Source organism: Coturnix japonica, chromosome 1, assembly GCF_001577835.2.
Source record: "Coturnix japonica isolate 7356 chromosome 1, Coturnix japonica 2.1, whole genome shotgun sequence".
NCBI classification, from domain to species: Eukaryota; Metazoa; Chordata; class Aves; order Galliformes; family Phasianidae; genus Coturnix; species Coturnix japonica.
Window position 1 is genome coordinate 30718320 of NC_029516.1, and position 22927 is coordinate 30741246.

General features: G+C 38.3%; 1 protein-coding gene across 5 annotated transcripts in view; it reads left to right on the forward strand.

Moving 5' to 3' along the window:
- The window catches only part of TBC1D30 (TBC1 domain family member 30), a 40478-nt gene extending 17968 nt beyond the window's left edge, over window positions 1–22510 (forward strand). For 2 of the 5 annotated variants that reach the window (XM_015855563.2, XM_015855581.2), the window contains 12 exons: window positions 1849–1910; window positions 2323–2388; window positions 4699–4824; window positions 6353–6538; window positions 7924–8092; window positions 8851–9019; window positions 10493–10598; window positions 15290–15402; window positions 15548–15687; window positions 17985–18191; window positions 18383–18439; window positions 19674–22510. In XM_015855563.2, the coding sequence (XP_015711049.1) occupies window positions 1849–1910; window positions 2323–2388; window positions 4699–4824; window positions 6353–6538; window positions 7924–8092; window positions 8851–9019; window positions 10493–10598; window positions 15290–15402; window positions 15548–15687; window positions 17985–18191; window positions 18383–18439; window positions 19674–20452 (2180 nt within the window). In that variant the 3' untranslated portion in view covers window positions 20453–22510. The remainder of the gene's footprint in view (window positions 1–1848; window positions 1911–2322; window positions 2389–4698; window positions 4825–6352; window positions 6539–7923; window positions 8093–8850; window positions 9020–10492; window positions 10599–15289; window positions 15403–15547; window positions 15688–17984; window positions 18192–18382; window positions 18440–19673) is intronic. The other 3 variants (XM_015855575.2, XM_015855590.2, XM_015855571.2) reach the window with 2 other exon arrangements.
- The last annotated feature ends 417 nt before the right edge of the window (window positions 22511–22927 follow it).

Below are 22927 nucleotides of genomic sequence, written 5' to 3' on the forward strand. Positions count from 1 at the left end.
ATACTATTAGGTTTTCTGGTTTGATTAAAAAGAAGGGTTAAGTTGTACTTATGGTGCTTACAGTCCCCAAGAGCTGCATGGGTACATTCAACCTGGCTGGCTGCATTCCTGAAGGTACGCCAGGAAGCTCCTGGCTGGGTTGTCTTTCCAATCTCCTTTGTCCTTGGAATCTTTAGGAAAAAAGATTGTATTGTTCATCTTGCAGCTTCCTTTATCTGTTTACTTGCTGATTTTTATTTTTATTCTTTAATTGAACAAAAATTGTAATTTTCTGATTTTAGGAAATACAAAATATTTAAAATGAACAGGTGTGAAGGACCATCCCTGTATTTTCTGGGGCTCACTCCCTGTGTTTTTTGCCTCTTCTCTGTCACAGAAAGCATCAAATCAAGTAACATCATAGTTATAGTACACGGCCTGACCAAGAGGCTCCTTGTCATGCTGCAGAAGGGCTTAGCAACCATAGTCTAGTCTAGTTTTACCACATGATGTTAGTCTAATTTCTAGTTGTTTCACACCTGTCCTAGTTGTCAGCTTTGGTTTGATAAACTTACAGATTTGAGGCACTTGCCTGTGTTTCTGGTTGCATTTTTTCTTTACAAAGATTTTAAGACAAAGAGAGAAGTTGTTACTGAGATCTTTATCTTTGAAAATTGTGAAGAGATTATGATGTGGCTGTTGAGTTGGAAATGAATACGTGATTATTTTGGAAGACTATTGTTTCTTTGATACCAGGCAATGTTAGATAACATGTCAGCTGTTATCTTAACAAAAGGAGTTCTTGATCACAGTGTCTGTGTGTAGTAGGCTTCTCTGATACTTAGCACAAAATTGCTGGGGAATGAGAATCCCTTTTTCACATATACAGCAAATGTGATATTATTTCATCTTAGTAGGCTACTAGCACTGTTACACTGTTCTGCGTTATTATGAAAAGATTTATGTATTAGGAGTCCCTGCTGAGTGCCATGGGTTTATGGAGTAGAATACTAATAAACACTTGCTTCCAGGAATATCTATCAATACTTGAATATTTTTCAAGACATTTGTACTGGCTTTGATTCTTTTATTTTTTCTAAATCTGACGAGCATGTCTTTTAAATCTAAAGCACAGAAACCAAAGCCTCAGTCCCCAGGTCTCAAGAACGCAATACTGAATGATCATTTGTGTGTGTGTGTGAATTTTCTTTTTTTTTTGACTCTGCCCGGCCAGGAAAAAAAAAAAAAAAAAGGCAGCCTTCAGGGAGAAAGCTTTGTCTTTCTGTATGATGTCTTATATATAGGCATTACGGTTCTTAAGTTGCTTATTGCCACATTTTAATTTACTTATCTCTGTTTGCACATGTCAGTATGCAAATGCTGAAAGACATTTAATATTCCATAACTAGCAGATGCCACTACAGTTTAAGCTTTTACAAACACACAGGCTTAGTCCTTCAAAGCACTGAGAATTAGTGGTGAGTTGATTAGCATGGATTTTATTTACATAAAACCTAGCAAATTAGTGTGGGTTTTTTTGTTTGTTTTTTTTAAAGGGTATTTAAATATGTATATAAGGATGTTAGGATTGATATTCTAGGAAAACTGCGAGCAATATGTAACGTTTTAATAATGGGGTAATGCATGATATGGAGTGAAAGCAAAGGGCTTCATTCTATATGTCAGAAAGTTCAGTGGGTGGGGTGCGGCGTGGCTCTGTTCAGCACCGGAGCTCTGGACAGCGTCATTGGAAGGACCGAGGAAGGGTAGAGCCGAACTGAGTGACTGTTCTTTATGTCATGGCACAGTGAGCCATGAATGAGCTCGATGAAAATAATGATCATAACTGTTTTTCCTTCTTGTTTCTAGGAGTTGATACAAAATTGAAATTTACTCTCGAGCCATCTTTAGGTCAAAATGGTTTTCAGCAGGTAATTGGGTTAATTATTATCTGGGCTTATGGAGTACTGGGCTCACCTCATTTAAAATACTTACTCTAGTTCAAAAATGCATCTATAATCATATCAGCATATTATTTGCTATTGCATGAAGAATTGTTCCATTCATATTTGGAGGGTGCACTAGGTTTCTGTTTGTTTGTTTGTTTGTTTTAGAGATCATTTACATCTTTGTGTCCTTTTATTTAATAATGTTGCTATATCAGTCAATAATTAAACTATTTTCTCTATTAATTGATTAAACAGTTGAACTCTGAAAAGCATACAGTAAAATAAAATGAATGCGTATGTCTGCAGTATTGTAGATGTTGCCACATTTTTGCATTAAGCTAGCGGTGAATTTTTACCTGGATTTTTATGATTTGTTTATTTTTTTGGCTTTTAGTGGCATGATGCACTCAAAGCAGTGGCCAGGCTGCCAACAGGCATACCAAAAGAATGGCGGCGAAAGGTAGGTAGACCTGCATGCAGTGTTCAACGCATCACCTTCGAGTTTCACATGAAAGATGAACAAGGTGGACCACATCAGTATTACTAATGCTTTCCCACGCTGGAAATTTTAAGTGTGAATTTTACTGGGATTTTACCAAGTTTACCTTCTTAAGTGATGACTTCACGTAGCATTTGGAAAGGCTGAGAAAACAGGTAAAGACAGCATTTACATCAGTCAGATTATTTCTGCTTGAGACTGGGGAAACTTACTGCAGTGCAGGTGATATTGTTTCAATTTGTCATTCCCAAGGAAATGTATTGGTGAAGCTGCCTTAGCAGCTGAAGATCAACTAAAAGTAGAACAAATCTCTTCTGTAGGCTGTCATGCTTACAAAGGTGAAGTTGATAAATGCTAGTGCTGGAAAGAGTGTTCTTGGATACGTTTGATGGGGTAAAGGCAGGTCCCTTAAATAGGGAAGTTCAGAGTCAGGAGTGATATGGAGTGGTAAAGAACACCATTGCAGGGAGATTGCACTCAGTGGTGTAGGAAATGGCCCAATGGGATTATGCTGAACTTGTCTTATTGCTTTCTTCAGTAGAATTTGAACTTCCCTAGCCTACAAATACATGTGTATGTATTCACTTTCTTAAAAGCTAACTGAAGCATACAATCTCAGCTTTACAAATGTAGTTTTACTCAACAGACTATTTTTAAAGCTTTTAAAAGTACCTACCTGGTTCCATGCATTTTTAATGCATCAGGTAATGTTCTGTTTTCTTCTTGCTATGTTTCCAGATTGTAAAATGGGGGGAAAAAATTGAGACTGTAATTTATTGGTATCCTAACACCACTGCCATTCTAATTTTAATCTACAGCTCCAGTGAATAATTATATCATCTTAATAACCTTTTTGTTTCCTGAAAAGTTCTCCTCCCACACTTCAATAGGCCTTCTAGAACTGCCATTTCAGCTTTCTTGTTTTTGTTGTTGTGCACTGTATGCACATTATGACTGAGGTAGATGGGGACCTTTGGAGGTCATTTAGTCCAACCATCTCAAGAGCTACCTAGAATAGGTTGCCCAGGACCATGTCCGGACAGCTTTTGAATACCTCCAGAGATGGAGACCTCTGTACAGCCTGTGTTTTTTACTGCTATTCCTTGGTTTTCCAGTGATACTGATACCGAAATGATGGAAACATTTGATGTTTTGGCAGCATGCTGATTCGTTCCTTTGCTGTCAGTGGAAGGGGCAGGGTGACATCTGCATTACTGCTACAGCATGTGACATCTGTTGTCCAGAGCTGGCAGAGGTAGACAATCCAGTCAAACATCAGTAAGAAATTAACAGTGCCAAATGCTGCTGGGAAGTGGAGAAACATTAATCTTCTACATGGGTGGCTTTTTAAAAGCGTGGGATGGCATGTTTAAATGCTGAAAATCTGAGATTCTGTGAGCTGTCTACAAATTCCTTCACCATGCAATTATGTAAGTGTTTATATCTGTGGGAAGTGTTTGAATTACTTCTGTCACTTGAGGGAGTTAACAGCTGGTATAAAACTTGACCCATTTGCTTTCAAGATTTCTTTCAGTTTCCTGAAAATAAAAATCCCTTATTGTTACTTGTTGCCTTCGTATGATCTGTCATGTATATTTATGGTTCCAGAACATCTCAAATATTTACTGATGGTTCACGGTTTGTCTTAAGTACATACACATAATCTGTTTCAGTAATTAGCAGGTTTTTAAAAGTTGGGCAGTGTCTGTTTTTAGAACTCCCTGTTGTGCCAATAGTTTTGGAAGTCTTTTTTTTCTTTTTAAGATTAATTTATACTGATCCAAGCAATACTTGTTCAGATTAGTCCCAAATGCTTCCTACTGGGAGCTGCTCCTTCTGGAAAGTTGAGATCTCCAGGTTTCTTATAAGTTTCTTATATGGCATTTCCAGGAGGTGGATCCATGGTGAAGTTAGAGGAAAGCCTGCAGCTGTTTTATCTTTTATAGAATGCCTTGCTGGTTATGAGGAAAGCTGGTATGACCAGTAGGTGGGCTTCCACTTGGAAGGGCTCTTGGTTTCTGACAATGGACTTGCAACTTTGTAAACAGTTCATAGGTTTGCATACTGAATACCATTTTGCTCCTTTCTGCTTTCAGGAGCAAGGTATTACTTTAATTATGCAAAAAATTGTTTTAAGTATAGTTTTCTCCTTAATACATCAAATCTAACAGCAGATTGCAGCTGGCTGAAGCTGGTCAGGTTAATCTCATGGTGCTTATAGAAACTGCTCATATTTTATCTGAGAAATAATGCATTTTGTTGACTTCCTAGGTTTGGCTGACCCTGGCTGATCAGTACTTGCATAGTATAGCCATTGACTGGGATAAAACAATGCGCTTCACTTTCAATGAAAGAAGTAATCCTGACGATGACTCCATGGGCATCCAGATAGTAAAGGTAGACAACTTATTTTACTTTCCTAATGAAAAGTGATTATATACATTTAAGACAGAGTTTGGATGTACTTTGTTCTTTCCAAAGCATGTGGGAAAAATCTCCTTTGATCCACTGGAATTATTTCTTCTGGTTCCTTGGTCCTTCTTTTGCATTGCTGTGGTTAGCATTAACTGAAGGGGAAAAAACAACTACTACTGAATCTGTTTTCCTCGATTGCTATTAAAAGAATAATTATGAGACATACCAGACTAATGGAGATGGTTGTAAGGTTTTGTTCCTACAGTACAGGTTTTGAACATTAACTCCAGAAAGTATTTGTGTTTCACAGTATTATGTTTTATAGTAAAGTAATTGAGCGTCTTTCTATGTACATTTCTCATCTGGTTGTTAATTTATATATAAAACAAAGGGCATTCTTGAGGAAGAGCTTACCTGATTTATATTGCTATGGTGATGTAGATGTTGGTCTGTATACCTAGGAGATGTTCTTTATTTTCTATAATCATCTTAATTAAAGGACAGGGAACAAAGTTCCTGTGTTCCTGATTATTACAATTGTCATCTGTGCTTGGTAATATAAGGTTTTAGATCTTAGTCATGGAACACGAAAAATTGTAGTGCATTTCATCTTTCACAAGTAATTTTAATTAAATTTTCAAGGACTCCTCTTCATCTTTGTTTTGTTTTGAAAACTTAGTGGGCTGGGATTTATTTTACATTCTGATTTAAAGAAAAGCAGTTCCTCTTGTTTTGTTTGGTGGTTTTAAAAATTGGATTTTTGTCTGTATTCATTTCCTAGCACAAATTACCACTTCACGAATGTGATGGTAATGTCAGGCAATTCCAGTAAAAAATGTGAATGGATTACAAAACAAATGTCTTGAACTGGAAGCCCTTGGCAGATGTTTGCTAGAAATTCTAGCATCAAACCTTAAAATTGCTGCTGCTAGTGTCAGTTGCACACAAGCATCTACTCGAATCCTTTGTTCCATATTACGCAATATTAACAAATCATGGTATTCTGCTCAGTCAGTTCACATGGTAGCGGTTTCCTCAAGCAATGAAAGTGATTTTGAGATATATATAGAAAATATATATATATTGTATATATATTTCCCATGTGCCTTTGTTTAATATGCACAGAATACATTTTTCTGATGTCTTTGGAAATCCTTAAAATCAAGAGAAAACACCATTCTGTGGAGGAAGACTTAAAAAGGAATTACAGAGCTGATATATTTTGCCTCTTTGAAACACAGATATCTTCTGATGTTTTCCGTGACAACTTCCTGTGAGCACTTTCTAGATGACTTATTTACTTGTGACCCTACTGAAGAGAAATATGTTGAGCAAGCTAAAGGTTTGCAGATTAAAAAAGAAACAAGCTCATCAACTTCAGGAGCAAGTGTTTGGAGGGTGGACGTGAAGGGAAAACTGGGACAAGCATGAAAACTCCTGGGAGGAGGGAAATAAACACCGTTTTTTTTTTGGTCTGTTCTTTCCTTCTTTATCTTTCTGTCCTTTACAGGACCTTCACCGAACCGGTTGCAGTTCTTACTGTGGCCAGGAGGCGGAGCAAGATCGAGTGGTACTGAAACGAGTTTTGCTGGCTTATGCCAGGTGGAATAAATCTGTTGGCTATTGTCAGGGCTTTAACATACTAGCTGCGCTCATTCTGGAAGTGATGGAAGGCAATGAGGGAGATGCCTTGAAAGTGAGTAGAATCTTTTGTTGCAACGTGGAGGATTACTTTTACTTAGTGAACTTAAGAATGAATGAATGTATGAACTTCATAGGCAGCCAAAAAAGAGCAAGACTTAGATTGATTTTTATCTGTGGATTGCTTATTATCTTGTCTGAGCTAAACATATACAGCTTGAATGTTATTACTGTTTAAAAAAACAAGAGCTTGACCATAAATAAGGATGACATTGCTACTGACTTTACCCAAACTCTATGTTTAGCTAAAACTTCCAGTTTGTTATCAACCTCATACATGGCAGTTAAGAAATCTGCTGCATTTTAAAGCTAATTGTAGAAACACACAAAATAATTATGGAAAATGAAAATAAATAGCTCAGACGGTAGGGTGAAAGCTACATTAACCATTATAGTGTTTTATTTATTAGGCCTTTTCTATTCCATTCTAGACCATTCTAGAGAGATACTTATAATAGTTAGAAAATACTATATTTACTTTGTCAGGGTAAAATTTTCTCTGAACAGTTTGTTCTAAAAATTTATTCAGTTCTGTCAGCTGTTATTTCTAGTGAGGTAGTGAGTAATGGAGAGTTAAAGGAGATGGTGTGAGCATGTGTAGACTCTTTTGCTGCAGTTTGTAGAACAGGTATTGAAATAGTGAAAGATCTTGAAGTTCAGAGTCTTCTGTTGGGCTGCCGATAGGCAGAAGGTGATTTATATCTCTTTGTTCCATTTGTTCATTCTTAGAAGCTTGATAGCATCCAGTTAATGCATTTTTACCCATGTCATTCAGCTATCTTACTTGAAACATATGTCTCTTTAAACTGTCTCATGCTGCTTACTTTAGCACCTCTTAAAATGACAAGATGAAGTGCGGCATGCACTAACACATCACAGTGAGATGTGTGAGGAGTGTTTTAAAAGCACGTTATCTTGCATTTTGGAGAAGCAAAAGAAGATTCTTTAGAAGATGAGTATTCTAACAGTGGCAGTAACAACCAGAAAAGGGATAATGGAACTTTTCAGCAATTTGGAAAATCTCATAAACACCTCTAGCATCAAAAGTGCAAAAAGTTGCCTTTGATTTGACTAATGCTTCCAATTTGGGCATAGCTTACCATCAAATTGATTTCAGTCATTAATGGTTGATAAAATCTGAGCAGTTTCAAGAGCCTGTCTTAGCCTTTGCATCTGGATTGCTTATGGTAACTTAGAGTACCTGTGGATGCTTAAAAAGATGTTTACACCCCATTTTAATGGAGATGCCAGATGCATGTATTGACACTGGCTCTAACCTGTAGTTTTGTGAACAGAATTTAGAATTTGATATCTCTTTTCTGTTATTGAGACTTATTTTCTAAGAGTGAGTCCTATGTGATTATATTTATCTTCTTACAGATCATGATTTACCTGATTGATAAGGTGCTTCCTGATAGTTATTTTGTCAATAATCTCCGTGCTCTCTCTGTGGATATGGCTGTTTTCCGAGATCTTTTGCGAATGAACCTTCCTGAACTGTCCCAACACTTAGACACACTGCAAAGAGCTGCAAACAGAGAAAGTGGAGGTAGGTTCAACAGAAAACGCTACTGATTTTCTTCTTGCTCTTGTTTCATTTGAGCACAGGTCTGAAAATAGTCTTTGAAGTGTTTTCATGAATATATTGCTCAGAAAATACACATTTTACATTGTTATATATAAACTCATGACAGTGCAGTCTGTATGAACACTAAGAAAGTGTATCAAGTAAGCATTTGCTGTTTGAAAGTATATTCCTCTGTGGATCATGGATGTCAGCTGATACTAGGATGCACAAATTGTTCTCTGAGAATAACAAGAAAATAAAACTACAGGTTTGTCAGGCTTCTGAATCTTGTAGGAAGCTGTTAACAAGCCAGAAGGAAAACTGAATGTGTTAACAGTTTCTTCTTCTCAGCTGTCAGTGCATCAGGACTGAAGACTGCTTATGTCATTAGTTTCTGCAGAAATACAACTGCATTTTTTTTTTTTTAATAAAAGGCTTTTAGCTTATGTTGTTATCGAGAAGGGTAAGCAATCTTTCTGTTGTTAAGAAAAGGTGTTTAGTGGTGTTTTTCAAAGTGGATGCTTCTGCTTAGAGCTTTTGGCCATTCAGCAGAATGAGTGGTGACTATATATGTCCTTTTTTAGTTTTTCTCAGCTTCTCTTTAGCTCCATGCTAAGAAACTTTTGCCCAGTAACTGGAGTTACTAGAATGACAGGTGAATTTCAGTATGCAATATACATCATGTAAAACAATGGTAATTACAAAGGACTTAAAGCATTTATGTATTTTTTTTATTTCAGGAGGCTATGAACCCCCTCTTACAAATGTCTTCACAATGCAATGGTTTCTGACCCTCTTTGCCACTTGCCTGCCTAACCATACAGTTCTGAAGATCTGGGATTCAGTATTCTTTGAAGGCTCTGAAATTATACTGAGAGTAGCTCTGGCTATCTGGGCAAAGTTAGGAGAGTAAGTGGTCATGTTAGTCTGACTTTTTTTCTTTTGCTTTGATCAATGTAAATGATTTATATGTTGTTCTGAAGAGCATGTTCTCAGTTCTAAGCAAGATGCAGCCTTCCAGGAGAGTGTACATCTTTTTCAATGTAGAAGCAGTGTTGTTCCTCTTTGACTTCTCCAAGAAACTGTGTACTAGAGAATATTGTCATGATACCAAAAGAACGGGCATGATAATAAGCTGAACGTTCTTGCAGCAAATGTCTCCCACTGTTTGTATTGTGTACATATTGTGTACCTTTAGATAAAGCACTTAGTTCTCTCTGTTCTGGTGGAAATCCAGAAAAGAAAAAAAATTTGATTTTCCAGTTTATATTTTAAAATCTCTTTTCAAATTCACGATGTAAGCTGGGGGATAAATAAATGCCACACTCAATATATTTCCCTGAAATAGCGATCTTAAAAAAAAGTCATTTTTTAGACTATGATTTTTTTTAATTTTAATTTTAATTTTTATTTTTTCCCAACTAAAGATCCATTCTGTTTCTAAAGCTGTCAGAGCCAGTGATTTGGTGCAGCAAATGACTGGTGGTTTCTTTTCTTCCAGGATATTTTTAGGAAGGAAATATTTACTTGTGTTTAGCTCTTAGATGCTCACTCAAACTGAAGAAAAAATGGGTTACTGTTATTTTCATCCAGACTTTGCAGGATTTCACGAGTTTTTCCAACCTATAAACTTCTCATTTACAAGATGAAGAGAGTATTTTCCCCTTGAAGATGACAAGCAGTTGAACTTGTTTTTACAAAACACTGATATATTTGAATGGAAATTGTTGCAAGGGCAAAGGAGTGATTAGGCTTATCTATCTAATCAGTGGCTCATTATTTTGTTTTGCATCCCTGTCCCTGTCTTTAATGGGTGTGCTGGTTGGAGGTCAGACAGCGGTTCTTAGAAGGACTGGTGGGAATGAGATTAATTTTTAATTCTTAGAAGTCTGAAGAGGAGGCATTGAAAGTTTTAAAGCATTTCAAATTGGATCAGGCCTGTCTAACCCTTAATCAAAATATTATATTATGGCTTTGTAATATAGTCAGTTAAATTGACCAGCATGTAGGCGTGTATGTACAAGATAATCACACAGTCCTGTTTTCATGCAAGCAACCAGAACGTTACAAGATTAATTTAGCAAGAGGCACTCTTATTTTTTATCTGATGGATTTATTATTTCTCAAGCTTTAGAACTGAAAGAAGCAGAGTGAATAACCTGTCTGTATGTGCATGAATGTGTATAGCCTAGGCAGACACCATCTAGTGATGTGCAGTTTTATTATCTGGAAGTGTAGGGGGGGATTACAGTCAATGTAAGAATTAAGGTAACTAATGGAAATGCATGTTTTATGATTACAGAAAGTTCAGTTTTGGTTTGGAGGCAAATAATCATATTAAAAATAATAAAATGAGATAAAACAACATTTATTCTGACATAGGCAAATAGAGTGTTGTGAAACTGCAGATGAGTTTTATAGTACCATGGGCAAGCTGACCCAGGAGATGCTGGAAGACAGTCTGATCGACAGCAACGAACTCATGCAGGTGAGTGTTTGTGGTATAACTTTTTACGTTCTCCATTCATCCTTCAGGTGCTGTTTTCTAAGGAATTCCATTTTCTATTCAGATACTGCAGGTATATAAGCTCTCAAGAGTAAAAATTGAAGATAAATGCAGATGATCTGCAGTTAAAGCTGGAAATCTTACATGTTAAAAATGGAAAAGCACTAGACTCCACTTGATAAAGAGTACAGATACACTGAGAGCTGGAAGTTTGGTGTGATAAAGTGTGCAGTTGAATTTACGCAAGCAGAATGTAGAATCTCTTTGTAGTCATAATTCTTAGGTTGTTCTTTTATTTTGTTTTTGTTTTGGCCAGTTATTTATTACACTGCGTCCTTTTCATTCTGCAGACACAGGGAGACAAGGATTTACCAAGTGAGAAGGGGAAAAGGAGTCCTTCATGATTTGAAAAAAAGAAATAGCCATGGAGAGTAGTCAGTGAACTATAAACAAAGACATTTGTAGATAACTATGCTCATTGAATTCTTATATTTATGTCACTGCATAAGAACAAGTATCTACGTTGTTCTGGGAAAGGAAAGGGACTTGAGAATTGCAGATAAAGTTGTATTGACTTGTGCTTGCGTGTTGTTTATAATATACACGAGGTTTTGTCTACTTAAATTTTTTATGAATGTGTCACACTACAGTTCTCATGTTTTGTTGACTCAAAAATGGATGCAGGCACAGAGCACATGATTAACCTAAATATTTTGACTTGGGAAGTGGAAGAGAAGTCTGCAATTGAGTGGATTTATTAATGTAGTGGGAAGATGACTTCTTTTTTCCATTTCTGCAAGCAAAATTTTTTGATTGGGATTACACACTTCCATAGTCTGGTAAAGTACTATCCTGAAGGGAAGGATTGCTTTCAGTCTTTTAGTTGTTTTGTCTGATGAAGGAGCTCTGGGAGTGGGAAAGGTAACTACTGTGGCTTTGTTCTGTTTCAAAAATGGAAGTGCAACTGGTCAGAAGTACTTGTATGCTTGTAAAATGGGCATTATGGCTCCTCATAGGGTAGTACAGATAATGAAGACATGTCAGGAGGGCAACATGCCTGTTTTGTGTATGTCCTCTGAGTAGAAGAAACCCTAATACAATTTAGATTGCATTCATAGAGACAAAGGCAGGCACTGACAGTGTAGCTGTTTTCATCAGAGAAATTCACTCCAGGTTCTCGTTACCCTAAGACGAGAGATGTTGGCAGTGCAGGTATTTGCAATTAGGGAATATGAGTCCTACCATGTGCCTGGCTGCTGCACTTGAACCATTTTTGCTTTTTATTTTCTGCTTTGGAGAAGAATATAGAGAAATATGAGCCAGTTCATTAATGAAAGGAGATAGGCTGCTTGAAAACATTGCTTTTATAAATTGCTTTAAGATTTTTAGACAAGTAAACCAAAGATGAGCATTTTAGGCTGTTTTGTTTTCAAAACATTATAATTTTTTTCCTAATCAGAATCAGAGTGATGGTTTTGCTTGCATATAATACTTTTTACAAGGTGGCTGAGGAATTAATATCCTACCATGGTGAAGGATTAATATTCTGCTCTATATTTTCCATACATTTCAGTAGAGGTTGCTGGTGATGATCATCTCACTTTTCTTTAAGCTTGTATGATGCTTTCACTTGTATTTTAACTACTTGTCCAGGCTCTCTTTAGCCCCTGAAGAGTAACAGGCACTTCTGGACCACTAGGAAACAAGTTGTGCTCTATAAACCTATTACCTTTTGAAGCTAGAAGAGGGAGGTATGACTGATGCTTCAGGAGCAAGAGTTGACAGGGCAGATATCTAAATAAGATAAGCTTTTGCATATTTGACCTCATGTAGAAAGAGCTCTTATAATGTTAAGCTGAGGAGAGATTGAAGTGACTGGAGGAGCAAGGAAGCCAACAATGTTCTCCCTTTTCAGACTGAGCAGTTTAGGTGAATAAAGCGTAAGTGCTGCACGCTCCAGATGCTAGGCTGCATGCGTATTTAGGACTAGCAGTTAAACAAGTACAATATTCAGTAATATTTTATTGGCCTATTATTAAACTGTAGCTCTTGCATGGAGACAAAAGGCTGTATGCCAGGTGTCTGCAGATTCTCTAAACAATGTGTGCTTATTTGGGTAGATGCTTTCATGCGCTCCCATAAAATGAGCATTTTTACAAGCAGCTAAATTAATTCAGTTTGTAGGCTTAGAAACATTGCAGTGTACAGATGAGAAGAAAACAGAAGATGAAATATCCCCGTGTGTTTACTGTGGTGGAGGGCAATAGGGGGTTAACCCCTTTCTGTTAGCCCAGCATTTTGGACTATCTCCTGCAGACATTTACCTGCATTTGATGGTAGTTCCCTGGTAACTTTTTGCTGGAGCAGCACTTAGTCTGTTTTTGAGTTTGTTTTTGCTTTTTATTTTGTTTTCTTAGTGAAAAGAGAGAAACCTTAAATCATTGTGGAGCACCTCTTGAATCAAGAGTTTGTGAGCTATCTTGCAAAAGCAGAGTTTCTTGCCCTCCTCTGGCAGCCACAGGCCTGTCACCTTTTGTATGGCATTCTGCTGAGAGCAAAGCTGACTTTGCAGTTTTAGAGTAAGGCGTGAGGTTTGCGATGAGAAGGGAGGGTGTTTTTCTCACCTCTTTAAGTGTTCCCAGAATCTGTCCCTCATGGCCATAAATAAGACAGTGCAGCCAAACTCCTAATGCTTTGTATTGTAGTTTGTTTCCCACTGGCCCAGTTTCACCAGAATTAATCACACAGCATCCAGATCTGTGTGCAAACAAGAAACAAGATTGGTTGAGGCATTGCTTTTGGATCACAAGTGCTGGTTGACAAAAATTTTTGAGCGTGCACCAGCATCAAAGCTGTTTGTGGATCTCTTAACCAGATGGCAAATGAAGCTCCTAGTTAGAATCTGACAGCAAGTAATTAATGCGTGCAAGAGAGAAATTGTACAGGACCTGGAAAAGACACGTTGGAGACATGGAAAAGCTGGAAGCATAATCTAAAACAGTAGGTGTGAGGAGTAAGTGGAGAGTTCAGGCTGACTATTCACATAAAGGGTAAATAGCATATGGAAGAAGTTACCTGGAAAGGCTGTCGACATAAAGAGTAGAAATAAATTCCAGACGCACCTCCTTCTCTATGAAGGGAGAGAGCTGAGACATATGGGGAAAAACACAGTGAAGTGTGATGGAGATCAAACAAACGGGCAGACATGTTGGGCCGGAGGTAGGTCTTTCTCCAGATCATAAAATTCCTCCGTCTGGTAGACTGCCGGCATATCACTGTTCAGGCCCTTGAGGATATTTGTCTTTCGCAGTAGTGCTGCAGTTTCACAGAGTGACGAAGCTTCAGTTCATGCTCTGAGTTTCTGAAGGCATTCTCTATGCCTTAGAATCTTTGCAGAGCTCAAAATAGAAAATTCCTTACACGGAGGCCTGTTGAACTGTACTACTGCCCTGTGTCTGATCTAGCCAGGAATACCCTTCCTGCTCCTCACTGCTAAAATCATTGCCACTGGAGATTTTTTCCCTCCCCTTTTTTTATCAGGAAATGTTCAAAATTCATTTTTGCAGTTTTCTTAATGTATTTAGCACAGACAAAGCACTGTTTGTGAATCAGTTAGATAGAAGTTGTTCACAATTTCCTTTCATCTTAATCAAGGCCTTTTGCCTTTAAATGAAAACGTCACTGACTTACTAGCGCAGGAGCAAGAAAAGGGAAGATTTCCTGCCATGGATAAGGAGAAATTTTTATGCTGTTGTCTGTCAGTAGACATTAACTTATCAAAAAGCTTAATTTTTTCAAAGGAACTCTGAGAAATGTTGTTTCAGGTTTTGTTTTTGTTTTTTTTTCCCCCAATGCAAAAGTAAGGGGGAAAGGGCTACTCAATTAGGTAGGGTCAAATCCGCAGTGATACTGCAATGAATGTGATCTGTCTTCGTGCCAGGTTGGTTGTTGACGTACATTGTCTTATTACAAAATGGCCTAAGGCAAAACCAGTGCTGAAAGCAAGTTCATTTGCAGCTATTGATCATCTTTAAGTATTGAAGTAAATAGAATTTAGTAAGAGCTTTTTGTGGTCTTGCTTTAGCAGTTACACACATTGATTTTGCAGTTGTATTTTGTACAAAGAGGTGGCATTTTTTTTTAATGACAGGACAGATCTCTTTTTATTTCTTTTTTTTTTTATGCTAGCTGGACAATATTGGGTCCTTTCTGTTAGTCTGTAACTCAGGTGATGTAAAGGATCTGTTAACACCCTCAATTAAGTGAGGATCTGCTCATCCCTATCTACAACAGAGTCAGTGCCTTGCTGAATACTTAAACAGAGGCATAGTTCTTCTGGAAAGTGCCTAATGCTTCAGTGATGCAGGTGTGCTGCCAAGGAGAGGAGTGATAGTAGTATTAAATAAGTACAGCAGATTTTTTAGAAGTCTGTATATCTAATATTATCTTAACTGCTTTTAAAACTCTAAACTATGCACTTTCCTAGTGAGTCTTAGTTTTCTTACAGGAAACACTGACTAAATCATAAAACTAGATGTCTTACATTTTTTTTTTTTTTGGTGGCACAGTGTTTAATTCTGCACGTCTATGAAAGTCTGTTCATGGGCAAATATTCTGTAGTACTATTGGTTAAAGGGATGATTGTAAAAGCTGCGTATTTTTTTTCCCCTCAGACTGTTTATACCATGGCTCAGTTTCCCTTCCCACAACTGGCAGAATTAAGGGAGAAGTACACTTACAACATTACTCCTTTCCCTGCGACAGTAAAGTCAACTTCATTTTCAGGGTAAGTTTGAAACGCACAGCAGATCATTGTCAGATATTGAAATGACATCTTCCCTTATATACACCTTAAGAAAATAAAGATGTTTAGTAGTAATTGTGTTTAAGAATGTCTTTTCCCCTTTTCCCCTTATGTTCTCCTTTGTCAGAAGGCTAGGCAGAACCAGAGACAGTGATGAAGAGAATGATCTAGATGATGAAGACTCCATTGCCAATGCAATTGGCTGTCTTGGACCATTAAGTGGCTTTTTGGCACCAGAGCTCCAAAAATACCAGAAACAGATGAAAGGTAAAAATGTTGTAGTTAATTTTAGAAAATGGAGTTAAATCTGCATGACCTTGCAGAAATCACTCCTATATTCAACTGTGAAAGCTGCTGTGAAAACGGTATTTTTAATTCACACAGGGATTACAGTAGATAACAAATCACTTCCTCTGCAGTCCATGGAGATGCACTGAGCGTCAATTTCAAAGGCTGCATATATATAATAAATAATCCTATGGGGTGAGGATTTGGCTACAATAATGTGTAAAAAACAGCAGCAAAGTGTTGCCCTCCCACAAAAAAAAAAAAGAAGCAAGCGTATGAAAAAGAAGTCTAGCCTATGTCCATGCTAATTTCCAAGAGAACTGTTGATCAGTGTCTTCTGAAGAGTATGTTTTTAATAAATAATCTTGACCTTCATTAGCATATGTGCATATGGAACATGTCGGTGAAGATTAAATTATTTTGTAAACTCGATTGGGCTGGAAGGGAACTCGAGGATCATCAAATTCCAACCCATATATATAGGCGGTGTTTTTAACCACTAGGTCATGTACTAGACCAGGCTGCCCAGGGCCTTGTCCAACCAGGCCTTGAACACCTCCAGGGATGCAGCACCCACAGCTTCTCTGGGCAGCTGTGCCAGCATCTCACCACCCTCTCCCCCTGACATCTAATCTAAATCTTTCCTCCTTTAGTTTAAAACCATTCCCTCTTGTCATATCACAGTCTACCTGTGTGAAAGGTTGATTTCCCTCCTGCCTATAATCTCCCTTGAAATAGTAGAATGCTCTACATTGGTGAGCACCAGCTCCAGCGATCCTTCACCTCTTGTTGGTATGTCCAGTGCCTGAACCAGAAGGTTATTGTTGATGGACTCCAGGAGCCTCCTGGTCTGTTTGCAGCTTGCCATGTTGTTTTCCCAGCAGATATGTGGGGTGCTTGAAATCTCCCATCAGAATGACAGTCAGCGAGTGCAACGCTTCTTACAGCTGAAGCAGGAAGTCCACATCAACAGACTTCCTTTGATCAAATTGCCTGTAGTAGACCCCAGCCACTAGCTGTCCTTTATTGGTTCTGTGCCTAGTCTTATCCCATAGGTTCTCAACCTGTTCCTGACTGTTTCTCAGAGGGAGCATTATATCCACTGGCTCTTCTCTATCACTCAGCAGTAGTTCCTTCTCCCAGCAGCTCTAGATTAAAGCTCTAACAATGAGCCAAGACAGCTTCCTGCCCAGTATATTTGTGGGTGTATTTTGGGTATAGTTTAGGGTGTTCTGACAAAATGCTACTATTTTTTTTTTTTTTTTTGAATCCTTCAATTGAAATGAAATTTTTGACAGAATTAAGTGTTCAGATGTGCAAACACTCAAAGCAGAGCAAAATTCCAATACAAGAGAAGAACATGGTGAGAAGAACATAATATTCTTAACTTGCAGCAGCCTTGGTTTGGTAGAGAGGGAAGCAGCCTGGTGTAGCAGACATATGATGACACATCACTGTTCTTGTGGATTGGTTTTGCTGAGACCTTTATACTGAAATTTTCACTCTTGATTTTTGTGGTGCGTTTTTTTTCCTTCATGGGGGCGTGTAAGTCTTCACCTGCTGCGTCAAGCTCACACTTAGTCAGAACATCAAACTGCTATTGCAAACTAAACCCAAGACAAACAAACATTCCTTGAAAAGGGATTATCCCCTTGACCCTGGAGTTCCAGTTTGGTGGCGCATCAGAAACAGCTGTGAAAATAAATTGCACTGCTTCTATTGCTCTGTGGTTGCATATCAGAGAGGCTCTGAAGTTGCTTGCTACTGTCAGCTTATTCCCTGTGGTGCTATAACCATCTCTTGATGCTTTTTGCTACTATTGCTTAGTCTATTTGTTTAACCTTATGCCTCTTCAACTGTAACACATTTCATAACTTGCAATTTTAGCCTCATCTTTGACCAGTTGAGTGTTTTTAAGAATCGCTTTTTTTTTTTTTTAATTACTTCAGTAATAGCTTGGTGTACTTTAGGGTAATTGGGAAGCTGTGATCATCACTTTCCACCGCTTTGTTATTCGATGTTGTATTATTAAAACATGCACTCCTCCACCTGCCTCCCACCAAATCCTTACTGTTCCTAAAGAGTAGCTCTAGAAATATGTATTAGTTAAAAATACTGCAGCTTTATTAAATATGTGTATTATAACATCTTAGATTAAAGACTACAAATAAATAAGAGAATAGGATTCTGCTACAGGATTGCCTTGCTGATAATCTGCGGAACTCTTCAGTATGCCAGTTAACATCTTGGCTCCACTTTATTCTCACTCCATACAGATCAGAATGAAGAACAAAGTCTGGGCTCCAGTAACATTGCAGAACTTAGTCCTGGAGCAATAGACTCTTGCCGAAGCGAGTATCACGCTGCTTTTAACAGCATGATGATGGAGCGTATGACCACTGATATCAATGCACTGAAAAAGCAGTATTCCAGGATAAAGAAGAAACAGCAGCAACAGGTTCACCATGTGTATATCAGAGCAGGTAATACATCAAAACATACTCAGTTACTGATTTATTACAAGCCAGTCTTGTAATAAGAACCAAGACCAATGATGCTCTTTTACTTTTAGCCAAATAGGGAAAATAAAAGATTGACTTGTAACATTAGTAGGTTACAACGCAATATACACAAAACATAAATGAGAAGGTCATGATGTTTTTTCTTTTGTCAGGATCTGAAGATGATGACCCTGGGATATTTTTAGGTCCCAGGGACCAGCTGAACAACGGTATTTACAAGTGTCATTGCTATCTGGGTGCACTGTGTTGATCTTTCTGATTCAAAAGTTTTAATCCTTGGCATTCTTGGAGTTGACATGCTGATGCACTGGAAAAAAAAAAAAAGATAAAAAGAGATGAGTACACTTTGAATCAAGCAGTAGGTAGATTCATAGCTGGTCCGTAGCTTCCTACCACCCCTGAGATCACCAGGGCATGACAGGTTCGAATGTTCCATTGTGGCTGACAGTCTATCTAGCCCTGATGATACTGCTGTCAAATTCAGGCTGGACATTAGTTTGTTATTTAGCAGTCTGTGTTACAGAATCTGTTTCTCCTGATTTGGAGATTAGCCTGAACAGAACAACTGAAGGTTTTAGTAGGTATGCAAGCTCCTTGTTGAAAGTCGTATTTTCCAAGTCTGCATTGAAACACACAGATGGATCACTGCAGAAAGTTTTATTCCTCTCTGAGGCTAAACTTTTTTTTGTATGAGCTGCTAATTTTCATTAAAGTTAGTATCTTTTCTGAAGGAAATTCTTTTCAATAGTGGCAAAGTATCTGCTTTGAACAAAGGCGGTGGCTGTGCCGAAACAGTGCAAACAGTAAGATGTTGATTTCCAAGAACTGCCAAAAAAAAAAAAACAAAACCCAATACAGTAACAGTTCTGATTTTTCTAATCATGTTGCAGGGCTGGGTTTGAGGTTTAATCAAACTGTCACCTGATTATCTAATTCTGCATTTACTGCTGTGTGATTGAATTGGAGGAGGCACTAATAAGTTGGTGTGGTTTTATCTATTAAAAATATACTGGCTCATTCTGTATCCACTCAAGCCTCATGGAAAGGCTTAGGTGACTGACTTCATGTAGGGATTGAATTGCCTCTTACAGCTGGAAGAGAAATGAAGTAGGGGGGTGCAGAGATGAGAAGCCAGTTTTCGTTACAGCACAGTTTCACCAGTGGAGGAACTGTATTTGTTATGATTTATTTTCATGATTTTCCTGGCTCAGGATTTAGCCATAAGTAAGAAGAGTGGAGGGAGAATGGAATTATAGAACTTCTAGCTTTGTTTTCGACTCCAAATTGTAAGAGGAATTCAGTGATTTTACTTGAAGTCAGTCCTACAAAACTTTGCTATACCTCAAGAAAAGCTACAGACTGTCTTTGCTGATAGATCTTTGGGATATTTTGTTTTGACATTGATTTAACAATACCGTGCTTCTTTCAAACACTTTCTTTCAGACAAAGGGCCGGTTACCAGCCTCCTCCCTTCTCAGGTAAACCATTCCCCAGTGATAAACCACCTCCTTTTAGGAAAGAAGCTGAAATCAAGTAACAAATCTCTGAAGAATGCTGTTATCCACATTCCAAGTCATGCTACAGGGAAGATGTCTCCCATTCCCCAAGAAGATCTTAAGTCCAAACTGAACTCTCCATGGCGCACTCACATACGAGTTCACCGGAAGAATATTGCTAGGGCTAAAGGCCAGTTGGGCTATGGGGATACCATAGGACTTATAGATGAGCAGAGTGAGAGCTGTAAGACAAATTGTCCTGGTGCAAAGGAGGACACTTCCAAGAATTCTGATTTTGGAGAAGGAGGAGGTAGCTTGGATGACAGGACTACTCGAAAAGCTGACCAGCAGTCTGCTGATGCAGTCTCTATGGACAGCAATACAGACGTGACAGTCGTTCAGCTAAAGTTGGAAACGCTGGATCTCACCTCAGATAACAAAACTGATGCTGAGTCAACATCCAGTCAGTCCTGCCAGGCACGTTTATCTGAGTCGTCTAATTCATCCAGTGACAGTGGGAACCTGGCTAAATCTCCGCAGCCTGGTAATTCAAAGCCACAAGTCTTCAATCCTTTCCCCAGTGTCAAGCCTCTTCGAAAGTCAGCGACAGCCAGGAATTTAGGGCTGTATGGCCCCACTGAAAGAACGCCAACTGTACACTTTCCCCAGATGAGCAGAAGTTTCAGTAAATCAGCCAGTGCTAACAGCGGGACCAGGAAGCGATGATGACCGCCGGGCACTTTCTATTTCTGACAGTGACCAGATTTGTATTGCTTTTTTAAGTTTTATTTTGTTTGTGTGTATTTGTGTCCCAAAGAGTTTCTGATCTTTACATGATGAGGACAAAAGTGGTTACCAGATGTACAATTTTGTGTCTTTGGAAATTGTGCTCACGTGTTGCTGTGGGATAGATTAGTGAAGATTCACTTTGGCAACCTGTCGCCAACTTCAATGTTTCTGTGGTAATATAAACATTGATTTGGAGCGTGAAACATACTAAGATCACCAGCTGCCTTTAACCTGTAGGCCTCAGTGGCTGCCTCTTGTTTCTTTCAATGCTGTGAAGACAAACTGTCTGCCTGGTGCAACAAAACCATAATGCAGTTTTAAAAACTGTTATGCAGCCTCCTGGTTAGACTTCTTCATCACGCTGAGTAGCTGGAGAAGCCACAACTAACAAAAGCACAAGCAGCCCTAGCAATCAAAAGTATCACTTTCGTTATTGAACATGGACATGTGTTTATACTGGACCATGCGGCTTCAACCATTCTCCAATTGCATGTCATGCTTCTCTTCCCATGGCAGTCCTCTGCTGATATGGTTTTTAATACAAATGTAAATCAGTGAGTGTGAGAATAACACACACGAGTCCTTCCACAACACTGGTTTGCTCCTTTTCTTTCACATATAATGGCTGGGGAGTTGCAGTGCTGCAAGATTAGGTGTAAGGTACAACTATATGTATAGTTGTGTTGAATGTTATGACACATCTTGGCTTTAGTGGATGTAAAACTATTACCTAGATTACAGCCTGTTTTGTAATTAAATCATATTTGCCTGCTTAGCAGTAGGTAAAATAACTGAATGTTCCAAAGTAGTTTAGAAGTTAAAATTCTATAAATAGAGTAATAAGATACTTAGGGTGCCACTTGTCATTAAAACCCAGCACATCAGCGACTATGTTAATGGATTGGACCCTTTGGACTGCCAGCGGTTCCCTGCATGGCTCTGGCTTGTTGAGAAACACCCACGGCTAAGCTGTAAGCTGGATATTTACTTCTCAGCCCCTTTTGCCTGTTGCTTAGAACGTTTTCTCAGAAGCCTGACTTCTGATACGTGTCCCCTGCTAAAGTTTTGCAAAGCTGATTAAATACCATGCGACAAACAACATTTATATATGTATATATAAATATATGCAGGTAGGCAGAGGAACAAAATGTGGATCATTCAGCTCTGCGGCTGCAAAATCAAACACTCAAACTCCAACAAATCAGGCTGCTCTTAAAGAATTACAGCCTTGCCACGCTGTATGCATTGACTCTGATTTGTGACATTAGTACTTCCAGGTTCCTCATGATGTGGAACTAACTTTAAGCTGATGTAAAGGCAGTAGTGACAAATCAATCCCATTGTATCTATTCCCTCATCCTCGTTCTTTGTTTAATTTGGAAATTAACATATGATTGTCTATTTATTAACGTATCCCATAACTTTTAGGATGTGGTAACAGTTTTAGCTGTACAGTATACCCTGTTTATTGTTGTGGGGACAAATTTCTTTCACTGTTGTATTTTATACAGGTGTATGCATATAGGATAGTATACAAGTATGAACATGATGCATTTTTAAACAGTTATAGATCAAATCTTGCCCCTGCCTTATTTCGGGTTAAGTAGTATTGTCGCTAATGATTACTCGTAGCATTAAGTACATTTAAACTAATGTAGAGTTTAGTCACTAATCAGTGGGCTGTATGAGAGCTGTTTCTGCCTTGATTTAAAAGAAATGCACTTCTTTTCATAATCTTACTGTGAATCATCTGCCCCATCTTCTTTTTTGTAGCTTTAGCAGCTCGTGTGGCTGTGTATGGAACCAGTGGAAATAAAAGGAATGGCATTCTGGAAATGAAAAAAGAAAAAAAAAGCTAAAATGTCACAAGTATGTGCATGAATTTTCCACACGTTGAGATGTGATGGAGTAATGGAAAATTAGCAAGCTTTGCGTAGCTGATGGTCTGGGGAAAGAAACACCAATAAACAACTAATTCTGGTGATTCAGACCTAATCAACGATGAGTGCGTTTTGAGGGGCCTGGGCTTTACATGGGCTGTTAGGATTGAGGCAAAGGAATCACATCAAGTGTGTGTATAAATGGGGTGCTGTTTGCAGCAGGAAATTTTGTCTAAAATGACGTTTAGTTTTCTTGGTTTCCAGAACTAGCAATACTGAGTTGTTTGGTATCCCAAAGAATGTTTGACCTACCTGAAATCTGTCTGCTGAGCACACAGCAAAAGCATTTGGTACAGAGAAGAAGCATTAAGAAGACCAGAGAACCAGGAAACTCCAGAGAAGTTTCCAGTTATTTTTCTCTTAAAGATTCCTTTCATCGAGTAAGGTCAGTGGATGCAGCTGTCTTTGGAGGATTGGCAAAAATTCATCCTAATGGATGGCTGTCCTTGTTGTTGCTTTGTTTGCCCCCATT